A 20,908-nucleotide genomic window follows, 5' to 3' on the forward strand; every position below is an offset into this window, starting at 1 on the left:
CATCCTCGTCCAAAACCAAGTCAGCCCATTGGGCAGTTACTGTAACACCCCGTGTTACGATCCCTAAAATCAATTAAATCATTTAATCAATTACCCAAAAGAAAGAATTAAATCACAATAATTAATTAAGAAAGGCCCACCATAGTCCACGGGCCCTTATCCCTAAACTCAATCCTTAGTCCCAAAAGAAATAGAATTAGCAAGCCTATAATATTAGTTCCTAACTAGGACTCCTAATTATATAAATAAAGGACTTAAGAGGCACCTAGAACCCCCCCCCCCCCCCCCCCCCCCCACAATAAACGCTCCACCACCCCAAAGAGCTCCAAGAATTCCCTTAGAAGAAATCAAGAAAGCAAGAAAGCTTAAAGAAAGACACTTCATAGCCAAGGAATTAATTAAGGCTAAGAGGTAACCCATGTCTCAACAAAACCTATTTTCATAGCTATGATTCCCCTCTTAGGATTTTCCCAGATTATTGTGTATTGATGATTTGTGATATTATTATTGATGATTCCATGGGTGATCTTGATGATGAAAAGTTCTTGATAATTATGGTGTTCTTGATGATTATATGATGTTCTTGATGATTGTAGGATGTTCTTGATGTTTATGTGATATTCTTACCGAATCTTGATATTAGAAGATGATATTCTTATAGGGAGAAGTTGCACAAAACACTAAATATGGGTCTTCAGATTTCAGCATTACTAAATCAATCTGGTCTAAGAAATTGAACTGTTTTGTTTGATTCAACTTCATTTTTAATAGCAAATTCACTTCACTATAATGCTCAAATATTTCATAACTTGGTTTAAGAATTAAAAAAATAAAAAATAAAAGAAATCATATAGAAAGGAGCACTTTGCACCCCATAATTGCTAAAAATCTAAAAAGGAAAAATAATATAGAATCCTGTGGCTTTTACAGTTGCTAAATGTTGATGAACCAACATGCTCAAATTACATCCTACACTACTACAACCATACCACATACCAAACACAATGGTTTAATGATCTCAAGTACACATTATTTTCAGATTTCAATGCCCTGCAATTCCCATCATATTTCAAAAGAGGATGGGTTTTAGCAACACCTTTTCACTTGATATAGTATTACAACATGGTTGGGTTCATGGTGATGATGATTACCTCTGGGTTAGGTTCAAGTGCTTTGTACTCGGGGGGCATTTTCTGGTGAAGGTCGGAGAGGGGATGTTTCGTCCGTAGAGGTGAAAATACTTGGGCATACTAGACGAACCAACCCTAATCAATTTCTCCTTCCTCTACATCCTTTGCGTCTTTTGGAACACTGGATGGTGGCGGCTCGCATTCTTCAAAATCATCATCTTCTTTCATATACAGACCGAGTTGTTCTAAAGGATTACTGCCTGTAAATTTGAAACTGCCTAAAGCATCCAGCGAATGTTGTGGGCTGGACTCATTTAGAGGGCTATGTTGTTCTGTAGGGCCTACCCTCAACATCTCCAAATCCTCAAGGAACCGGGAATTCTCATTGATTTCAACGGTCTGTTCCATCTGTGCATATAACCAAAAGAAAGTTCAACAGACAGCCCAAAAGTGTATGACAGAGTGCTTATCTCTGACTTCAAAAGGTGTCAACTTACCTTGAGCAGTGCTTGCCTTGCGGCTTCTCTTTCAAATTCCCTTTTTCTCTTGGCCTCAGCTGCAGCCTCCTCTTCTGCTCGTTTTCGAGCCTCTTCAGCAGCTTTGGCTTCTGCCTGTAGCCTAGCTTTCTCTGATAGCAGTGCAACATAGGTTCATTACATCCACAAATCAATCAATAAGATTCTATTGACGAAGTATAGCCTCCGTTACTGTTAAATCTTTTTAGGAGTTGAATAAGGAATGCACCTTTCTTCCTCTGCATCTCAAGCACTTCCCTTTCACGGCGGAGTTGGTCAGGATCTCCTTTCTCACCCTGTGCAACCAACCAAGTGTCCTATGTTCATGCCAAACAAAGAAATGCAAAAACATAAAAGTAAATAAGGCAACACCAGACAGCTAACCAACCTGACCAAGTGTCTTTTCTCGAGCCTTTAAAATTGTGTCTGCAAATCTGTTCTTCAATAAAGCAGCTCTATAGAGCTTCTCAGGAGATGCTGGCCTATCATTCTGAGAGATCTCCCCTAAATGGTAAAATGATGACAATGACATGTAGCCTCTAGGAACTTTATTACTAGCAGACCAATTCCACTCAAACAGATAGAAACCCTATAATCTCACTCTTACCATCTTGTTGCCCATCAAATTCAGAAGAATTTGGCTTCTGTTGGGAGCTTTGTTCAACCTGGTCAAACAAACTGATCACACCTAGAGAAAACACAAAGATGAAATTAACCAGCAGCGAATAAAAGACCCAAAGGGGAAGCAAAGAAGCTCAAAGGACATTATACAAATGAACTCTGACAATGCAGCAGTCAAATCATGTGTAAAGTAAAAAAGAAGAATGATAAATTCAAATAACAGGATCAGTAGAGAAGAAAAATGATGACTAATTGACTATGACCTCCCAACTTTTTATACTATATCTTAAGTGCCAATGTTGTGTCCTTTCTAGACATGAAGTGAAACTGGCCATGTACAAGTAACTACAAGCCCAGTAACAAGAAAATACACAACTTTTTTGAGGTAAGGAAGGGAGTTTGGGGGACAAAGGACTTACCATCACCATCAGCCAAATCATTAACACCTTTTCTATCTATTATGCTTGCTGCAAGACAAGCCTGATCCTGCAAGCACATAAGACCAATAGTTTTTTAATTAACCCTAACCATATCAGGTTGATACATACAAGATAGGATAACTTCAGGATGTTATAACCATCACAGTTTAACATGCATTATAAGGTAATAATTATACCTGCTTTGAGAGAGCAGAAGCTTTGTGTCCATCTGAGTCATCATCAGAAGAACTACTAGAATCTGAATCTGCAACAAATACAGATGCAAGATCATTAAAACACAGGCACAGGAAATGCAACCAAATCAGCAATTGATGGTCGTCTTGATACGTAAGTTCACCCTGGGCCTCTCATTCAAACCCTTCACATGGTGCCCAACAAATCATTCATCTGTACACATACAGGCTGTGGCACTGTGGCGTCCTCGAGTACAGCATAAATTAGCACACAGAAACTCACAAAAATTTAATTGACAGACAGGTGGATCACAGGTTAACATATAGGAAATGGCACCTCACAGATTAAGAATTCCAAAGGCTTGGACTAAACCAGTCTGTCCTAAAACCAAGTCCTACATTTGTTCACTATCGGCAGCTACATAGTACATAGTTCAAGGTGGTTTAACAGCCAACCGACTTAATGTCTAAGTACGTCCTCCCAACATAGTAACACAATAATGCAATTGCAGCTGTTACAGTACATGAAGTTTGCACCAAACCAAATTAACAATTTCAGGACAGCTATCACTAATAGCATAAATCAAACTACAATACAAATTTTGCATTTTAACCAATCCAATATTTTAGCTTTCAGATTCAAGGGGGTTTCTGACAACTTAAGAACAAAACCTTTTGCTGTTAAGATAAGATAATCAGAACCACTAAATCCATAATGTGGGCATGTGGCAGAGATAGAAAGAGAGATACTGTAATTGGAAAAGGGATAGGCTTTAGTTACGAGAGGGGGGGAAACTGGAAAGGGAACCAGAGATCAGAGAGAAAAGCAGAAAAGGCAGGAAGAAAGAATAACAATGGTTAGCTTAGACTCCTGGTGCAGATTGGAGAAAACTGCAAAACACTAGGGAATTCCAAAATTATAAATTGTAATATCAAAATGTTTTAGGTTCAGTTCAGTTTGAGACAACCAGATGCCAAAAAAGTCAAATCAATCAGAACAAAAGTTGTGCTATAGACAATAAAAATCTAACTGAACCATTTGACACTTCTGTACAAATTTGTAATTTGGTTTCATCCATATAATGACCACCCCAAGATGTTGAAGAACAAAGTTCAACATTCAAATGAATAGAATTTGATTGCAAGGAGTATTTCACATGACAAATGAAACATTTTTGCCAGCACTAATCATAAACAATGAGAACAAACACAAATTGCTAAGGTATTGTATTAAAAGCCTAACCTGAATTACCAGTTGGACCTCCAGCATTAATGCACTCATTACTTTGTAAGGCAATATCCTTTTCAATTTCAACTGGAGGATAACTTGAGACAGGAGGTTCATTCCCACCAATGTCAATCTCCTCCTCAACGAGATCATTACCTATAAATTGAAGGTGGATAAAAAGAGAATACTGCATATAAGGTAGCAGGAGGAAAAAAAAAACAAGCCAAATTAAAAAAATAATAACCTTTGTCTAGTTGCATGGATGAATTGCTAAACCCCGATTCATTTTGGAGCTGAAAAAATCATAATAGAAGCAAAATCAAGTATACATACATAACAACCTATTCATGGCAGCATATGGTTTGAAAGGGGAAGATTATATGTCATAATAAACTACCTCTATCTCACAAGCTTCCGCTTTTGCATTGTCTTTTTGTTTCTGTTGGAAAAAGTCATCCAACAACTTTCTCAACGTGAATAATGTTTCATCACTGAGAACATCAATATCAATCTCAATCTCATCGTCTCCAGCCTCTGTTCCACTTGAACTTTGTTCCTTAAGAAACTCAATTATATTATCTGGTAAATCAGGCAATGAAGCTTCCAATTCTCGGCTTAATTTATTTTTCTCCTCATTAGTCATCCTCAGTTTAGGTGGTTCTGGGATTACCATATGATGTGCAGGAGAAAGTTTCCTTTTCTTTGAAGAAGATACAGGCTTTGAAGATACAGGCTTAGTAGTTTCACTTTCTTCATGCAGGCCAGAGTTGACTTCTGCTGATTCAGCAATACTAACTGGAATCTTTTTCTCAATAAGCTTCCATCTCATTTCAAAAAACTTGCGCAGCGTATCAGCCATGATATGGACATGATTTCCAGGAGGATTGTAGGTCATGGCATTGGAAAAAGTCAATCTCACATCAGCAAGAAAGTCTAGTGGATTTGAGTACTGGCCAGAAGCTAGCTTCTTCTTTATTGTTCCCAAATCCATTGGATGCTTAATGACAGTAAAATAATCTGGGATATTTAATTTCACTGGATCAACAGGCTCATTAAACACCCAACCATGCTGATGTGTCATTAAATTTTTCAACAGGTTTCCACATTGCTTGAGCAATGTTGCATTCAAACTTGATTGTTCGGGAGCGAGTTTTGCAGGCTCTAACCTTCCTGAAGAACCTGGATTCAATCCCCGTGGCTTCTGTCCAAGAGAATTCGAACTAGATTTTTTTCCTGAGCCCACAGATTTTTTAATGTTCCCTACTGAGGGCCGTTTTTTAGTATTGCTACAGCTAAGGATGTCACTACATGATGATGCAGTGACAGTATTTGTCCTCTGCAGATCAATTTTCTTCTGGAGAATACGAGTCCGTTCGAGTTCAGATTTCAACTGCAGTACTAAGTTCCATCTCTCAGATGGAGAGAGTTGAGCCAAAGGTATAACTTGTAGGGGCACAGCAAAACCATCATTAGAAGAAGAATTTAAATTAATCCACTTTCTTCTAGGGGCAGTTGAAGCCTGTGAAACCCCCATTTCTGTATCAATTCTTCCCGAACTGCCAGAATCTTCCAACTCATAATTAGTGGCAAAGCCAGCAGAATATCCTCCTGAAAACCTATCCTTCTTCGACACCATCTTTCATACCATACTCCCACGGTTCCTTTTATCCACTAGGCACAATACCCATATCTTCGCATAGCCTCGGTATTCTAGTCCCTGAAATTAACCACGGTACCATAAATCTAAAGAAACGAATCACACGCAATTACACCTTTATATATTATCCAATTTCAATATACACTGATAGGTCTTTCTTCCAATAGAAATAGATAGATTGATTGATCAACATTGCAAAGACAAACCTAGTTTCATTACCCCTAGAATTCAATCTCTTTATTGATCCAAGAAGAATTTAGATTGAAGAATAAATAAGATTAATAAACCTAAGAATCAAAATTTAAAAGTAAAAAATAATTAAAACCTGGATCCGGAGCGCTTTCACTCGGCAACCAGAGAAGGAAACCCTATTCCTCCATCAATTCGATCCAATTCCTAACATTCAAAATATATTTCGGGGCGGGCAAATTATAAAAAATACATATATAAGAAAGAGAAAGTGCAATTCTTGCAAACCCTAGGAGGAGGAGGAGGAGAGTAGCAGAGATAAACGGATGCGGTATCGGCGGCGATCGCGATCGCAATCGAAGCGGCTGAAAGCAGAGGAAAGCTCCCTCAGCTCCACGGAGAGAGAGAAAAAACGAAAAGGAAGGAGTTTTCTAGCCCGGCCGTCCTATTAAAGATCTGAGCCGTAGATCTCGATTCCGGCTTCACTGAAGCGGTGCTTCAGATTTTCGGCCGTGGATCTGGATCTGATGGATGTGGTGTGCCTTGGACCTGGCCCGCAGATTACACACTTTTTTTTTACTAATCACTAATCTAAACCTAAATTTCCTATTTTAGTATTACTCACTCTGATAATTTAAGTAATATTTATTTTAGGATAGATTGCACTTTTTTAGGGTACCATTAGAATTGGAATATAAATTTTATAAACTAAAAACCATAAATTATCTTTATTTTTTCATTTTTTTAAATTAAAAATAGATAATAAAAAAATTAAACAAAATTTAAAAATAGATAATAGAGATTGAAAATTTGGAAATTAAATAAATAAATATGTGCATGCATTACTTTAATATCTTGATTATAAATTATATTCTTTTCTCTTTTTTTTTGTCTCATTTTACTTATTATGTGCCAACTACTATATTATGTAATGACACATTTGCTCTCATTTTAAATGGGTGGTCACAGAATGAGATTGAGAAAGTTTTTTTTTTAAGGGAAAACGATCAAAATATATTAAAGCAATAGATCCCGAATGGAGTCCAGGGGAACATAATTCCAAAACAAAAGAGTCTTCCTGGAGGGAGGAATTACAAGACATAGCTAAAGTATGAGCAACAATATTCGTAGTTCTAGGAACATAAATAATAGGACAAAAATCAAATTCATTCATCAAAGAAATGCAATCCTCAGTAGCTATATACCAATATAAGAAAGGATCTCGATAGAGGCCAGCAGATTGCTACGAAGAACATCACAATCCGTAAGAATGGCATGTTTTCACGCGATGGTCTCCGCCATTAGAGTCGATCCACAAGGAGGGAGCAGGCCAAATGTTGCAGCTACAAAGTCTCCATCCGAAGAAAATAAAACAGCACCCATTGAAGCTTTATCCGTGCCGCTATCCCATGAAGCATCTCAAAACAACGTCGTATCCCAGGAGGGAGATTTGACTGGTATTGTGGCTGTGTAGCAGGTTGAGGCAATGTGGTTGGATGTACTACAATCTTCCAGCTAGACACTGTCGAGACAGCAGAACTGAGAATGGACAAAGGGCGTGGCACACAACTCCTCCAAACAGTTGAATTTCTAGCATTCCAATGGTGGTAAAGAATTCCAGCTACTTTATTATTGTCCTCCTCGTCAAAGGCATGAAGAAGGCGGTCCAACCACTCGTCAAAACGGATACCTGTAGCATTTGGAATCACCAGTTTAGACTCAAGCCAAACCTATTTCGCCAAGTCACTACGGACAAACACATGCAACACATCTTCCTCATGCAGAGCACACGCAGGACATGTGGGTTCGATTTCAATTCATTTTTGTAATAAATTGGTAGTGGGGGGTAGCGTATTTGTTACAGCTCTCCAGAAAAAAGTTGTCCATCTCGGGGGTGTCTTGAGATTCCATAATTTATTCCACCCATTAAAACCATCAACAATCGGGTTAAAACTCCTCACAACACGTCTATAACCACTTTTAACAGAGAAAAAACATCGGGGGTCATCCGTCCAATACCGTGAATCAATATAGTCCAGACTAATACGTAGTTTCAAAATCAGGTACACATCCTGTTGGGTGAACAAATCATTCAGAATAGCAGTATCTCACTTCTTAGTGGGCGGGTCAATTAACCCTGGACTTTAGCACCAACAAGATAAAGGGGCATAATAGTTTGGATCATCGGATTCATATCATCCGGGAGCCAAGGATAGTCCCAAATTGTAGTGGAATCCCCATTCCCAATTCTACGTCTTAAACTGTAACACCCCACTTTTCTAACTCTTAAATACAACTCTAAACAGTCATTAACATCACTAAGCAGCGAAAAACTAAAAGATAAATAGTGGGAGTGTCACCGCCACAACCACCACTCCATGGTGATTGCACAGGCTAAAGGGGTAAAACTAGAAATAAAGTAAAAGTCTGGCATCCATCATAAAACTAAAAACATAAGTGGAAATACGCCACCCCATATAATCTACATCAATCCTCAAACATACAGTCGATAAGTCTATAAAATCCATACATAAACATCAGTCAAACTAGAGTTTAGATATCTCTATCTACGAGACTAAAGTAACTCGACTTCTTCACACTGCTGGGCCCACCTGAAAGGGGTTTTGCAAGCAACACATAGACAAATAGGAAAAACACCCGTTAGCACGAAACTAAGTATAACCACACTCAACCCTGTAAAGCATTCCAGCATTTACTTGGAAAACATTTGATTTCTTTTTAGCAATAAGCTCATCTCAAATCATCTTTAGATTTATCACATTCTTTCTAGATGCTTGCACCCTATAATATCAGCTGACATGCTCATATATGTATAAGACTGTTCACATAGATTCATCAACATATAGACTTCTCAAATAACTTATCAAGCAAATCATGCTTACAGGTAGGATCATGCTAATAGACCATATAACAGGTATTCTCATGCTTTCACATTCACATCGCATAACTTGATAAGTAGAGCTTCTAGTACAACAAGATAAACATGCTCAAAGGAATATCTTAAGTCAAACTTCTCATTATAAAATCTCATACGATGCTCTACTCACATGCAATCTCATATAACACTATAATCATACTTTTATGCAATCTAGTGCAATAATATACTCATGCTTATATGCAATCTCGTGCAACATTATAATCATACTCTTATGCAATCTATTGCAACATTGTAATCATACTCTTATGCAATCTAGTGCAACATTGTAATCATACTCTTATGCAATCTAGTGCAATAATATACACATGCTCATATGCAATCTCGTGCATTATATATATATATAAATACTCATACACTCTTTTATAAAATAGAGTACTTTCTGTGGAGGTCTCTTTCTTACTTTCTTGAGTCTCTCTTGACTCTCTTTCTTTCTCTTGAGTCTTTATTGACTCTCGTTCTTGAGTCTCTGTTGACTCTCTTTCTTGAGTCTCTGTTGACTCTCTTTCTTTCTCTTATACTCGTAGACGGCTTAGGGTCTCACCGAAGCATGAATTACCCCATCGGGAACGACATAAATCCGACCCAATATCTCCTACCGTCTACGGAACCAATCTCGTGGTTCAACTCTGTGGAATCAGGTATCGAACTAACAGTGTGCACACCCCCTAACCAGGATTTCAAGCCTGGCGGGAAGTTTCCAACCTCGTAATGTGGGAATATGCCACGTTACATATACTGGGACCGCAATGTCCATAAATATCTCCCGAGAGGACATAGTTCAAATGGTATCCTCCAAACCTCACCAATATAGATAATACATAAATATATCTCTCATGCATCACTCTCATGCATGCAACAATTCTACTACTTTTAAATGCATCAAGGAATGATAAACCACATGCTTATGGTTTTTGAAAATATTACTTGGGCCCACGTTGGCCCCTTTTGCATTTTGAAAGATGACATGTGTGAAATGCCAAAATGCGTTATAACATGCTCCTAAATCATGTATAAGGTATCATGAAGTATTTAAGAACATAATATCATGCTCGGTTTGCAACATAGCAAATTCTATACATTCTAGCAACAACATATGCTTCATTTCTCATGGATCAAATATCTCAAACTAATCATGCTTTTATAATAAATCATATTCTCAAATAATCATGTTTCTTTACTAAACACAAAAATATCATCAGATCACATAGTCAAATATTTCTCATACACAGTAACTTAGCAAACATATACTCTGTGTAGCAATTCTTCACAAAATCCTTCATAACATACTCGTTTTTAATCCAAATTCAACGAAATCAAAGCCAAAACGTGCGTCGAGACGGTCCCGAAGAGCCAAGCCACAAGGGCCCGGCCACTACACAGATTCTTCTCAGAATTAAAGTCAGGGGCTTGGGGCGGGACTCCTCATGGTCCGCCCCTCACACACCGTTACTTCACCGGGACTAGGCAACGACCCTCCTCTAGGGCCGTGCCCTAGTCCCGTGCCACTACGGCTCTAGCCGGCGGCCCTCCTGATGGGCCGCGGCTAGGGCCGTCCATCTGATCTGGTGCACACTGTGTTGTGCACCAGATGGTTTTTCATCTGCAAAATCCAATCCAAACAATTCCAAAACAATCTCAACAACTCAGAAACAAATACTATATCGCTTCTAAGCATAAACACAACAACATCTCATAGTTTCTACTCATTTCTACTCAAAACTAAGGCTTCACAGAGCCAATTTTAAAGAGGAATCCATGGGGTTATACCTCTTGTAGTCTTTCTTATAACTTGGATCTCTTCTTCCTCTCTATCTTGCTTGAGCGTCCTTCACCACCTATACTTCCCAAACACACCATACAACCTTAGCCTAGAACCTCAAAGATTAAAGAAACTAGAAAAGAAATGAAGGCTAGGATTGAAGGATGAAATGAGCTTACTATGATGTTGTTTCTCCTCTTTTTCTTGGCAGAAATGGTGGGGAGAGGCAAAGAAAGAGATCAGGGAATCAATATGGAATAATGTGGTTTATATAGGGTTCAAAACCCTAGGTTGATCATCAATGATTGGTTGAGGGCAAAGGAGTAATTTCATAAGCTAGAAGATGAATCAGGAAAGGGATTTTGGATGTATAGTGGTCCACCATGCAACATGAACCTATCTTTAAATACTTTGGGGTAGAAAGTGAATTTTCTCAAAAAGCTATTTGGATGAACACTTGTTTAAAATCTTTTTGAATTCTCCCGGTCTCACTCAGATAAATTTCTCGATTTAAAATCTTGGTACGCGAAGTACTCGAAAACTTATGAATTTTTGAATAGAATCCATTTTTGGTGTCAAATTAATTTAAAATGTGACGAAAATATTTTATTCAAACACCGATTGATCGCAAAAAAATGTTAAATGGAGTGAAAAAGGCTATTTTGAGATTTCTTAATACCGGATTTATAAAATGAAATTTTGGGTTGTTACATAAACCATCATAAAATAAATCTTTTGCAGCAAAAATACCCCTCCAACAAGAACCCGGGTTATTACTCAATATTGCACCAACAAAAGAAGTTTTAGGGTAGTACCTGGCTTTATAAACACGTGCCACTAACGAGGAGGGCTTAGTGAGAAAATGCCAACCTTGCTTAACCAACATAGCCAGATTAAATGCTCTCAGATCCTTGAAATCTAATCCTCCTAAGCTCTTAGGAGTGCAAAGTCTATCATATGTCATCCAATGAATACCACCTCCATTACTGCCTTCGGTACCCCACCAAAACCTTTGCATCATTCGCTCAATAGCCACACAGAGAGAGTCAAGCAGCAAAAATACGCTCATAGAAAAAGTAGGCATTGCATGAGCCACACTTTTTAACAGGATCTCTTTACCAGCCCGTGACAGAAGTTTCTTGTTCCATGACCCAATCCTCTGTTTAATTTTATCTTCAATGTACGCAAAGACGGTCCTTTTATTATGACCCACGAAATATGGGAGACCCAAGTACTTACCAAAGTCATCAGTCTGATTCACCCCAGACCACTTACCACATCAGTATGGTCCATAGAGTGGGTATTGAGAAAGTATATAACTAGGGGTGACCACGGTTCGGTTCGAACTGAAGGTTCGAACCGTAACCGGTACTGTGCTAACCAAACCAGAACCAATAAGGTTCCGGTTAAGGTTCAAGAAATTCTGGAACCGGAACCAGACAATTCTAGTTCCAAACCGTGAAAAAAAAAAATTTAAAAAAAAAAAAGGCGAAGTGGCCCCTAGCGAACAAGTCATGACTCAAGAGATTCAAACTTCAATTCTTTTTGAAGAATTGAAGTTTGAATCTTTCAAAAAGGAATTATAAATTTGTTATAAATAAATAATAATAATAATGATAGCATGGAGTTGAAGCCTTGAAGGATGGGTATTTAACTATTTATAGAGCTAGAAATAAGATTATAAATACTATTTTTACAACATAAACATAGCTAAGTAAGTTAGACAGATTGGCTTGTTATTTTTGCATAGCATCCAACATTACCTAAGGACACATGTTCGATCCTCACCTTCGTGGCTTATATCTTTTATTTGAAACTTGTAAACTGATTGTATTGAACATTAAGTTAATATTAACATAATTGTGCATGTAACTTAGTGGGTAAAGCTCTTGCTTTATAAGGTAGATGGTTCAAACCTTATTTTTGACATCCACTTCGTTTCTTTTGTTCCAGTAAAATTGTGCGCAACAAAGCATACAATTTTTTTTTTTTTAAAAAAAAAACAAACAAACAAAAAAGGACAAACCTGATTAGGACCGACGGTTCTAAACGAAACCACCGGTTCATGAAACCCTTAATATAAGGTTTCGGTTCCGGTTCTGGTTTGTGATTTGGTGGAACCGTGAACTGCCAGTTCAGAACCGGAACCGAACCGTCGTCACCTCTATATATAACATATAACATATACTACGTTGTAAATAATCATGAGTATTTCAAACAAAAAATTACTTATTATACTTGTAATTTATTAGTCAAATGAATCATTTCTTCTTTACTTATTTTCTTTCATATATATATTTTTTGGTGTTTAATAGAGCTTTTAATATAGTTTCTAAATAGAGAAAATTTCAATTTTGGTCATATGACTATAGGGGTTTTGTTAATTTCAGCACCTAACTTTCAAAAGTGTCAATTTAGTACCTTGAGTATGTAATTTTTGTCAATTTTGGTCACTCCGGTCAAATTGCCAGCCAAATTTCGTCGAGAAATTTTAATAGTTGAAATAATGAGGGTATTTTAGTCATTTCACATCTCTTTTCTTCTTCTCCGGCGAGTCTACCATGTTTCAGTTGTTTCGGGCGAGTTCTCCCAGCTTCGAAAGTATAGGCGAAGCGGCTCAATGCCACTTTTAAAACCAAAACAAATCTAAACGCCACTTTTGCGAGCTTAACGAAATCAATGACCAAAGCATTTTGACTGGTAGCCTCCTTAGACTAGGCACCACTGACGTTGGGGAACCATCGTGGAGGACCAAATCGAAGGTTCTGCAGCCATTCAAGCATTTTCTTCTGCCCAATGAAGGTGTCGGCGAACGTGGAGAGCGCGAGTCCGCCGACCAGGCAACCGAGAAAGTACGAGGTGGCTGGCAGGTCGGTGATATTAGCCCCGATGCACTCCAAGGACCACTCGAAAACCACAAAGGTGTTCGGCGGACTCTGTGCGGCCATCCAATACTATTCCACTCGTCGGAGAAGAAAGAGATGTCGTCCTCACCGTGACCGCCGTCCTCGCCGTGGTCTTGTTATTCCCTCTCTTTGGCCGGAAATGTTAGCCTCCAATGCCAGAGCTCTGCTCTGCTTGAGATTGAGAATAAGGAAAGAAAAGATTTGGCTGGAAGCACCTCGTCGGAAAAGAAATGAAAAAGGGTAAAATGACTAATATTTTAATTACTATTATAAAAAATTAAATTAAAAATAATTTCACTAAAATCTCGTTAATTGAACCAAACATGTAAAATAAGACGAATGGGGTATTACACGTGCTCTTTCTTTTTTACTTTGACATTACACATTTTTCAATAAAATGAATACATGTGGCGAAAATAATATCCTATTCGTCTCATTTTATATGTTTGATTTGATTAACGAGGTTTAAGTAATATTATTTACAATTCAAAATGGTCGTCATCTCTAGTCGCCGATAGTGGCCACGCCTTCTCCGGCGATGCTTGGTCTCCGTCGTCAATTTTTATTGCCGGACAACTGCCAAAATTTTAGTGACCTGGTAATACAAGCATGGTTGTAGTATGCGCTAGGCGCTAGTCGGCAATAGAGTAGTGTCTAGCACCTAGGTGGCTAACTTAAAAAAAAAAAAAAAAAAAAAAAAAACAATGCACGTGTGTGGGTGTATGTCTCTCTCTCTCTCTCTCTCTCTCTCTCTCTCTCTCTCTCTCTCACACACACACACACACATACACACACACACACACACACATATATATATATATATATATATATATATATATATATATATATATATATATATATATATATATATATATATATATATATATAATGAAAATAAAAAATTAGCAAGGCCGAGTCGTCCGAGTTAACTCGACCGAATTTGACCTAGTTCGCTGCCGACTCAGTTGAGTCGGTCGAGTTAGGGGCCTAGATGGACGCCTAGGGGGAATCACCACAACTTAGAGGTGCCTAGCGCCTAGGCGGCCGCTTAGGCCGTAATTGGGCCTTGATGAACTAAATTGAGATGTTTATGTACTTACAACTTTAAAAAGTTTGAAGGCCTAATTGATTTTTCAAGTAAAGTTTGAGAGCCTATTTAACCACTTTCTCTATAATTTATAAAGAATGAAGTTTATTTTATATATATCATCAAAGGGTCACCTTTGTGTGAGATGTCTTACAGATCTTTATTTGTGAGACGAATCATATCAATATGCAAATGTAATATTTATACTAGCAAATGTAATAATAAATATTACACGATTTGTGACTCCGTGAGACAATATCACACAAATTTTTACCATCATCAAATCGTAAATACCCATTTCCTAGTTCTAGTCCTAGTAAAATAAAAGGAAAATGGGAAAATGTCACTTTTTTCCCTTGAATTATATGGTTATAGCACATTTCCCCCTACGTTGTTTATATAAGCACATTAGCCTTCTCAATTATTTTAAAAGTGGCGGTTTCTTCCCCTGATATATTAAATTGACATTTCTACCCTTAAAGTAAACCTTTTATTTATTTTTCTTGTCCAACAAATTATTGCTTATACGTATGGATAATCACGGTTCAATTCGAACTAAACCGGACACTATAGCAATCGAATTAAAAGTTTCCGGTTATGATTCAGATGCAGAACCCAATATTTGGACTTCAGTTGATTAAAATTATGAATTGGAAAAGTTAGATCCTGAATCGTGAACCAGCAGTTCCAGACCCGGTTCGCGATTTTGAACTGTCTTTATTTTAAAACTAGTATTGTCCCGTGCGATGCACAGACTAAATATTAAAGATTTGTTTGTAATGTTAGAATAGGTAAAAAATATTTTTAATAATGGTATTTGAAGTACAGAAGAAGAAAACATTAACCACAATTTAATTGTTTAAAATTACATTTTTATTAAGTATATGACAAAATAATTATGATATAGTATTTACAATATTTAATTTAATAATTGAAAATAGTATGATACAAAAAGTTACTATTATTAATCGCAACTAGCGGTATACATATTTGATCTTGAGTATGTCTACTCCTAGTATGCTACCCATGCGATGCACGGAATGAATATTGGATAATATTATAATAATATTATTTATTAAAAAATACATAACCTAACATCAACATAGTTGCAATTCATATTCATATATATATATATATATATATATATATATATATATATATATATATATATATATATATACACACACATATACCATATGGTCTTGTGAAAATTAAATATTGTTAATACCAACATCTAATCTAATCTAACTCTATAATAAAGCAATAAGTTTTGCCAATCATTGTTTCCCGCCCAATGAAAACGACGCAGTTTTGGTTTATTGATATTTATCCATCTAAGAGGTTATTTGTTCTGCGCGTGTTATGTGATTATGCATTGGTAGTACGCACAGCCGTTTTCAAAAGGCAACTATTCGTATTAACTTAGCATACACTCCTTGGCTCCCAAGGAGTTCAATTAATGTAGAACTCTTGGAAGTTTAAACAAAATAAATATTAGAAACGCATCAGGCCTACAATTTCGAAGATACATGCAAGTAAATAACAAGAGAATATTATACATATTACACGGAATATGCAGAGTTGCAATCTGCAAATACACATTCAATGAGATGTGCGAATTCCAAAACATTGGCTGCTGATCAAAATCAATGGTAAATTTGAATTATGAACCTGTATAAATACCCCGGTTCTTCAGGGCAAAAATCCTTCACACATTAAGTTCAGTTTACTTCCTTTTCGAAATAGTATTGGTCTGTCAAGATGCCAAGCATGTTCGTTGCTGTCAAGAATATCAAGTCGGAACACCAGCTCAGGGCAATCCGGGTGAGAGCAGTAAGGGTCTATGAAGTGCCTGAGAAAAGGGGAGAAGGGCAGGCCAGTAAGAGCGTGGAAGTATTGTTCCATGATGAAGAGGTAGTGTTCTTTATTTTCAAAAAATCATATTCATGCTATCTACAAATCTAATGGTCTATAAATGTGTATAAATTTTTTTTAGGTTTTTGCCGGGGAGACTACATTCATGATATGCTATCTACTAACCTAATGATCTTTTGCTGTGTAAAATTTTTTGTCTATTTTATTCGCAGGGAGACTACATTCATGCCAGTATTATTAAAAAGGACATTGGAAAGTATAGAGATATAATCAAAGAAGGGAAAGTATTTGAAATCAAGAACTTCAGGGCTTCTACAAACTACTATGTCTACAAGATTACACAACATGACTTCCTAATCAAATTCAACTATAGAACACAAGTGAAGGAGATACATTCTAATGGCTTTCCTTGCAAAATGTTTTGGCTAAAGAGTTTTTTGGCTTTGAAAGATCCTGCTGATGTGAATGACAAGGAATTGATTGTTACTATCTTTACTTTTTTAACTACTAATATCTTCCTTAATCTATTTTTAGTAGTGTTTTCTAATATTTTGTTAAATTGGCAGATGTGATTGGAAGGGTGGTTGAGGAGGAAACAAACAGTGATGCAATCTCTGAAGTAAGCCTTTCATATCCTTACTGCTCTAGAATATTTTTTTTTTTTTTTATGATGGTGGCTAAATTGGTTTACTGATTTTGTTAATAATAGGAAGCCTCTATTGGAGTGGAAGTTAATAGTCCTGCCTCTATTCAAGCCATAGTCCTGCCTCTATTCAAGCCTCACAAAAGGAAGTAGATGACAATGCTGACAACTCAGGAGATATTAAAAGGTCACTTTTGGATGAGTTTTCATCATCCAAAAGTAGGAAGAAGTTGAAGGAAGCACAAATTAAAAAGGAAAAAATGTAATTGTGACCTTGGTTGAAACTGATTGTTGTGGACCTGCCCTATCCAGACTTAAAGACTGATTTTTTTTGTTCTTATTATGGTTTATTTAATCCTGATGATCTCTGAACAATATTTTTAGTTCTAATCCTGTTGATCCCTCATTATTAAAGATTATTTTTGGGATATTTTCTAATTATGGTTTACTGTCTTGATGAGATTGCTTAACTCATTGTTACCATATATTGGTGCCTCTACTGCTACTATTATAACCTGTTTTGCAGATTTTCTAACTTCATTTCAAGTGATTGGGAAGGATGATAGGTTTTAAAATGCAGAAACAAGGGACAAAATTTGGCAAGGAACTTATACTTTGTAGATGTAGTTTTGTATAGGTTCCATTAGATATTAAACTTCTCCTATAAAACTGTGTAAAGATACTAAGAACATTGAATGGCAAGAACTTTTTAAAACTTTCTAATACAAGTATAACCTCTTAGAACTAAATAACTTGTGCCTAAAATATAAAGATAGGTTTACTCACCTATTTGCAAGTTCTTCTTTTACTGTGTTTGCAACTCTCAAATCCAATTTTGGTCCATGCTGGTTTCTACCAAAAACTGCTAGCACATATGAAAATGAATTAATACGCATCACTTAAGTGAAATCTTTGTAATACAAAATAAAGTTAACTAAAATTAAAAATAAAATTGTTCAACTTCAGAATCTAAGTACTAATCTTAGGTTAAGCTTTCAAAGAATCCATATTGAGAAACAAACTACTAATCATAGGGTAGTGCCTGATTCTTAATCTACCAAATCTATTGGCTCCAATAAAGCACAGTAGCATAGAAACACTCAATCTGTTAGAATATCCTTAAATTAGAAGAAATACTTTGATACTACACCTAACTTTAATCTTCTGTGATATAGAATAAAAAAAAAAAGTAATTTTAAAAAAAAAAATCTAAGTCAAAAAAATTTGGAAAACATCCTTAACTTTTGAAATATTTTTAAATGTGGTGCAATTTAAATAATACAGTAAGTACTGCTCTTAGGTTAAGCTTCAGGAATTATTTATGTATCTAAATAGTTTCATTACTCTACCAAAGCTCTTAATTGTTCTATAGAATGACTTATATATATACACTAGAAGACTGATAGCTGAAACAAAGAATTCCAAAAAGTATTGGATTAATGGTATATTCATCCAACAATCAAAGAAAGGGCCAATTTGAAGTATATGAACTGGGTCTAAAATTGAGGACAATTTGTTAACAAAATTCTGTTTAATTAAAAGTTTCTATTGCCTTGCAAACTAAAATGAACAAACTTACAAACTATGCAATTATATGCATACAAACTAATCTAAAGAACAGGAAAAAAAATATAAAATCTTAACCTATTTGCTTAGATCCCCATGCTGCTTTTAGTTTCTTTGATTGATGTCTTATTTTCTGCTTGATTCTCTACAATTCCACCAGAGCTTGGGTTATTCCATCCTCAACAAAATAAGACAAAGAAAAAAAAAACAGGTTAGAAATTGTATTACTGTATTAAAGAACAACACCAAAAGGAAAGGATACACTGGCACAAAAAACATTTTTAGAGATATTTATAAAGGGAAGGATACAATAAAATTTAATGTTAACTTATCCTTAATTGTTCTATATAATGACTTATATACAACAATTAAATACACTAACTAATGCAAATTGGATACTTTAAGTTACTAGAAGACTGATAGCTGAAACAAAGAATTCCAAAAAGTTTTGGATTAATGGTATATTCATCCAACAATCAAATAAAGGTCCGAGTTGATGTATATGAACTGGGTCTAAAATTGAGAACAATTTGTTAAAAACTAATCTAAAGTCAGGAAAATAAATGTAAAATGTTAACCTATTTGCTTAGATCACCATGCTGCTTTTAGTTTCTTTGATTGATGTCTTATTTTCTGCTTCATTCTCTTCAATGTATCCAGAGCTTTGGTTATTCCATCCTCAACAAAATAAGAAAAAAAATAAAAACAGGTTAGAAATTGTGTGTCCAATATTAAAGAACAACACCAAAAGGAAAGGATACACTGGCACAAAAAAGATTTTTAGACAATTAGAAGCAAAGAAGCAATGTGTTCAATATTCTACAAACTTATATACAAAAATTGAATAAAATGGAATTATTGGGCTGTGAAGTAAAAACTAATCATTCTTAGGGAAAGTAAAACATTCTTTAGATATTAAATATAATTGATGGCCAGCTATCATTACTATTAAGAGAAAACCCTTCAGTTCCACTTCGAATCGCAAAATCATTGAAAAAATATAAATTTGCTACAATGAACCAATCTACTGATAGCTGCCCCATCTAACTACAAAAATAGTTTTCCAGTTTGAGACCTCAGCCAGAGAGACAATTGACATTAGCAGTTGCAAGTACACACAATAGACAATGCAATGAAGAAGATTACTAAGTCAACAATTATAGGCATCAAAAGGAAACCAAGTGAGCAAAATAAAGGTAAGTTCGAAACTTATCTTTTTTCATACTTTAAATGAAGCTTCATTTTTGCATCCCTATTGCTTTCCGATTCTGTTTATGCTCTCCATCTCCTCCAATAACTCCAGTATGTCCATAAAAAAAAAAATAGATTAGAGATTACAGTATGAAAAATAGATTAGAGATTACTCCTCAAAAAGTAGATTATAGGTGAGTGTTTGTGTGAATAATAATATATTTATAGCATTTAGCACATGAAAAAAACACACTTAACCGTAACTTCTCAATCTGGTGTTTTTAGAGCAGCATTAAAAAGAACACGATTTAGAACCCTAATTGCGGTGAATCATACAAATCTGAAATTAAGAGATTTTATCTATGAGAATCGATCTGCATGCTTAACTATTCTTACTAAGGAGAAGAGATTACAGTATGAAAAATTGATCAATTTCGAATTGGACAACAGTCATGCATAAGAAACCCTAAACGAATTGACTGAAAGATGGAAGCATACTAATTAGAATGCTGTAATTTTTTTTTATTTGAAGAAATAAAGAGTATTTTTTTTCATTACAAACAACAAAGTCTATTTTAAGCCTAATACAAGAAATATTGTAGTACAACTAATCATGCATTGAGAATTATACCAGTTACATACTGTCAGTACAACTTAAACAGTCAAAATTAATGTATATACTCAACAGATTTGTGTAAAAATTCATACACATAGATAACTATTGCATAGCTAAAACAAAAAAAAAAAAAAAAAATTATCAATGCATTGAGAGTTCTACAAGTTACATACTGTCCTACGTCTTAAAAGAAAATGAATAATGAGCAGGTTAGGAAAACTTACTTTCGTAACTGAGGATGGATTGCATAAACTTAACACTGTAGAGCATAACCTGTAAATATAATTAAGATATCATATTAAGTAACACAATTACTTTTTACTATAAAATTAAAGTAGAATCTTTAATCCAAT

The 20,908-nt window shown here is 35.7% G+C and overlaps 1 protein-coding gene and 1 long non-coding RNA gene across 5 annotated transcripts; both read right to left on the minus strand.

Annotated features, from left to right (window-relative positions):
- Positions 1 to 849: 849 nt before the first annotated feature.
- Positions 850 to 6,444, minus strand: LOC109163929 (transcription factor GTE8-like). Of its 3 annotated transcripts, XM_019312649.1 has the most exons (11): positions 6,090 to 6,444; positions 4,505 to 5,824; positions 4,352 to 4,400; positions 4,123 to 4,263; positions 2,883 to 2,950; positions 2,686 to 2,752; positions 2,253 to 2,333; positions 2,034 to 2,149; positions 1,875 to 1,941; positions 1,628 to 1,758; positions 850 to 1,538 (listed from the first exon to the last, which is right to left on the minus strand). In XM_019312649.1, exons 2-11 carry the CDS (start codon positions 5,741 to 5,743, stop codon positions 1,266 to 1,268), a joined length of 2,232 nt encoding a protein of 743 aa, XP_019168194.1. In that variant the 5' UTR covers positions 5,744 to 5,824; positions 6,090 to 6,444; the 3' UTR covers positions 850 to 1,265. The 3 variants fall into 3 exon arrangements, with proteins under 3 accessions (XP_019168194.1, XP_019168196.1, XP_019168197.1); XM_019312651.1 differs by lacking the exon at positions 4,123 to 4,263; XM_019312652.1 differs by lacking the exon at positions 850 to 1,538 and having other exon boundaries at positions 1,736 to 1,809; positions 1,844 to 1,941.
- Positions 6,445 to 16,294: 9,850 nt separating this feature from the next.
- LOC109163925 lies at positions 16,295 to 19,592 on the minus strand. Of its 2 annotated transcripts, XR_002051353.1 has the most exons (4): positions 19,327 to 19,591; positions 18,827 to 18,926; positions 17,969 to 18,044; positions 16,295 to 16,516 (listed from the first exon to the last, which is right to left on the minus strand). It is a non-coding gene; the product is annotated as an uncharacterized LOC109163925 (long non-coding RNA). The 2 variants fall into 2 exon arrangements; XR_002051352.1 differs by having other exon boundaries at positions 18,827 to 19,592.
- Positions 19,593 to 20,908: the final 1,316 nt, after the last annotated feature.

This window comes from Ipomoea nil, unplaced genomic scaffold (genome assembly GCF_001879475.1).
Source record: "Ipomoea nil cultivar Tokyo-kokei standard unplaced genomic scaffold, Asagao_1.1 scaffold3050, whole genome shotgun sequence".
Taxonomy (NCBI): domain Eukaryota; kingdom Viridiplantae; phylum Streptophyta; class Magnoliopsida; order Solanales; family Convolvulaceae; genus Ipomoea; species Ipomoea nil.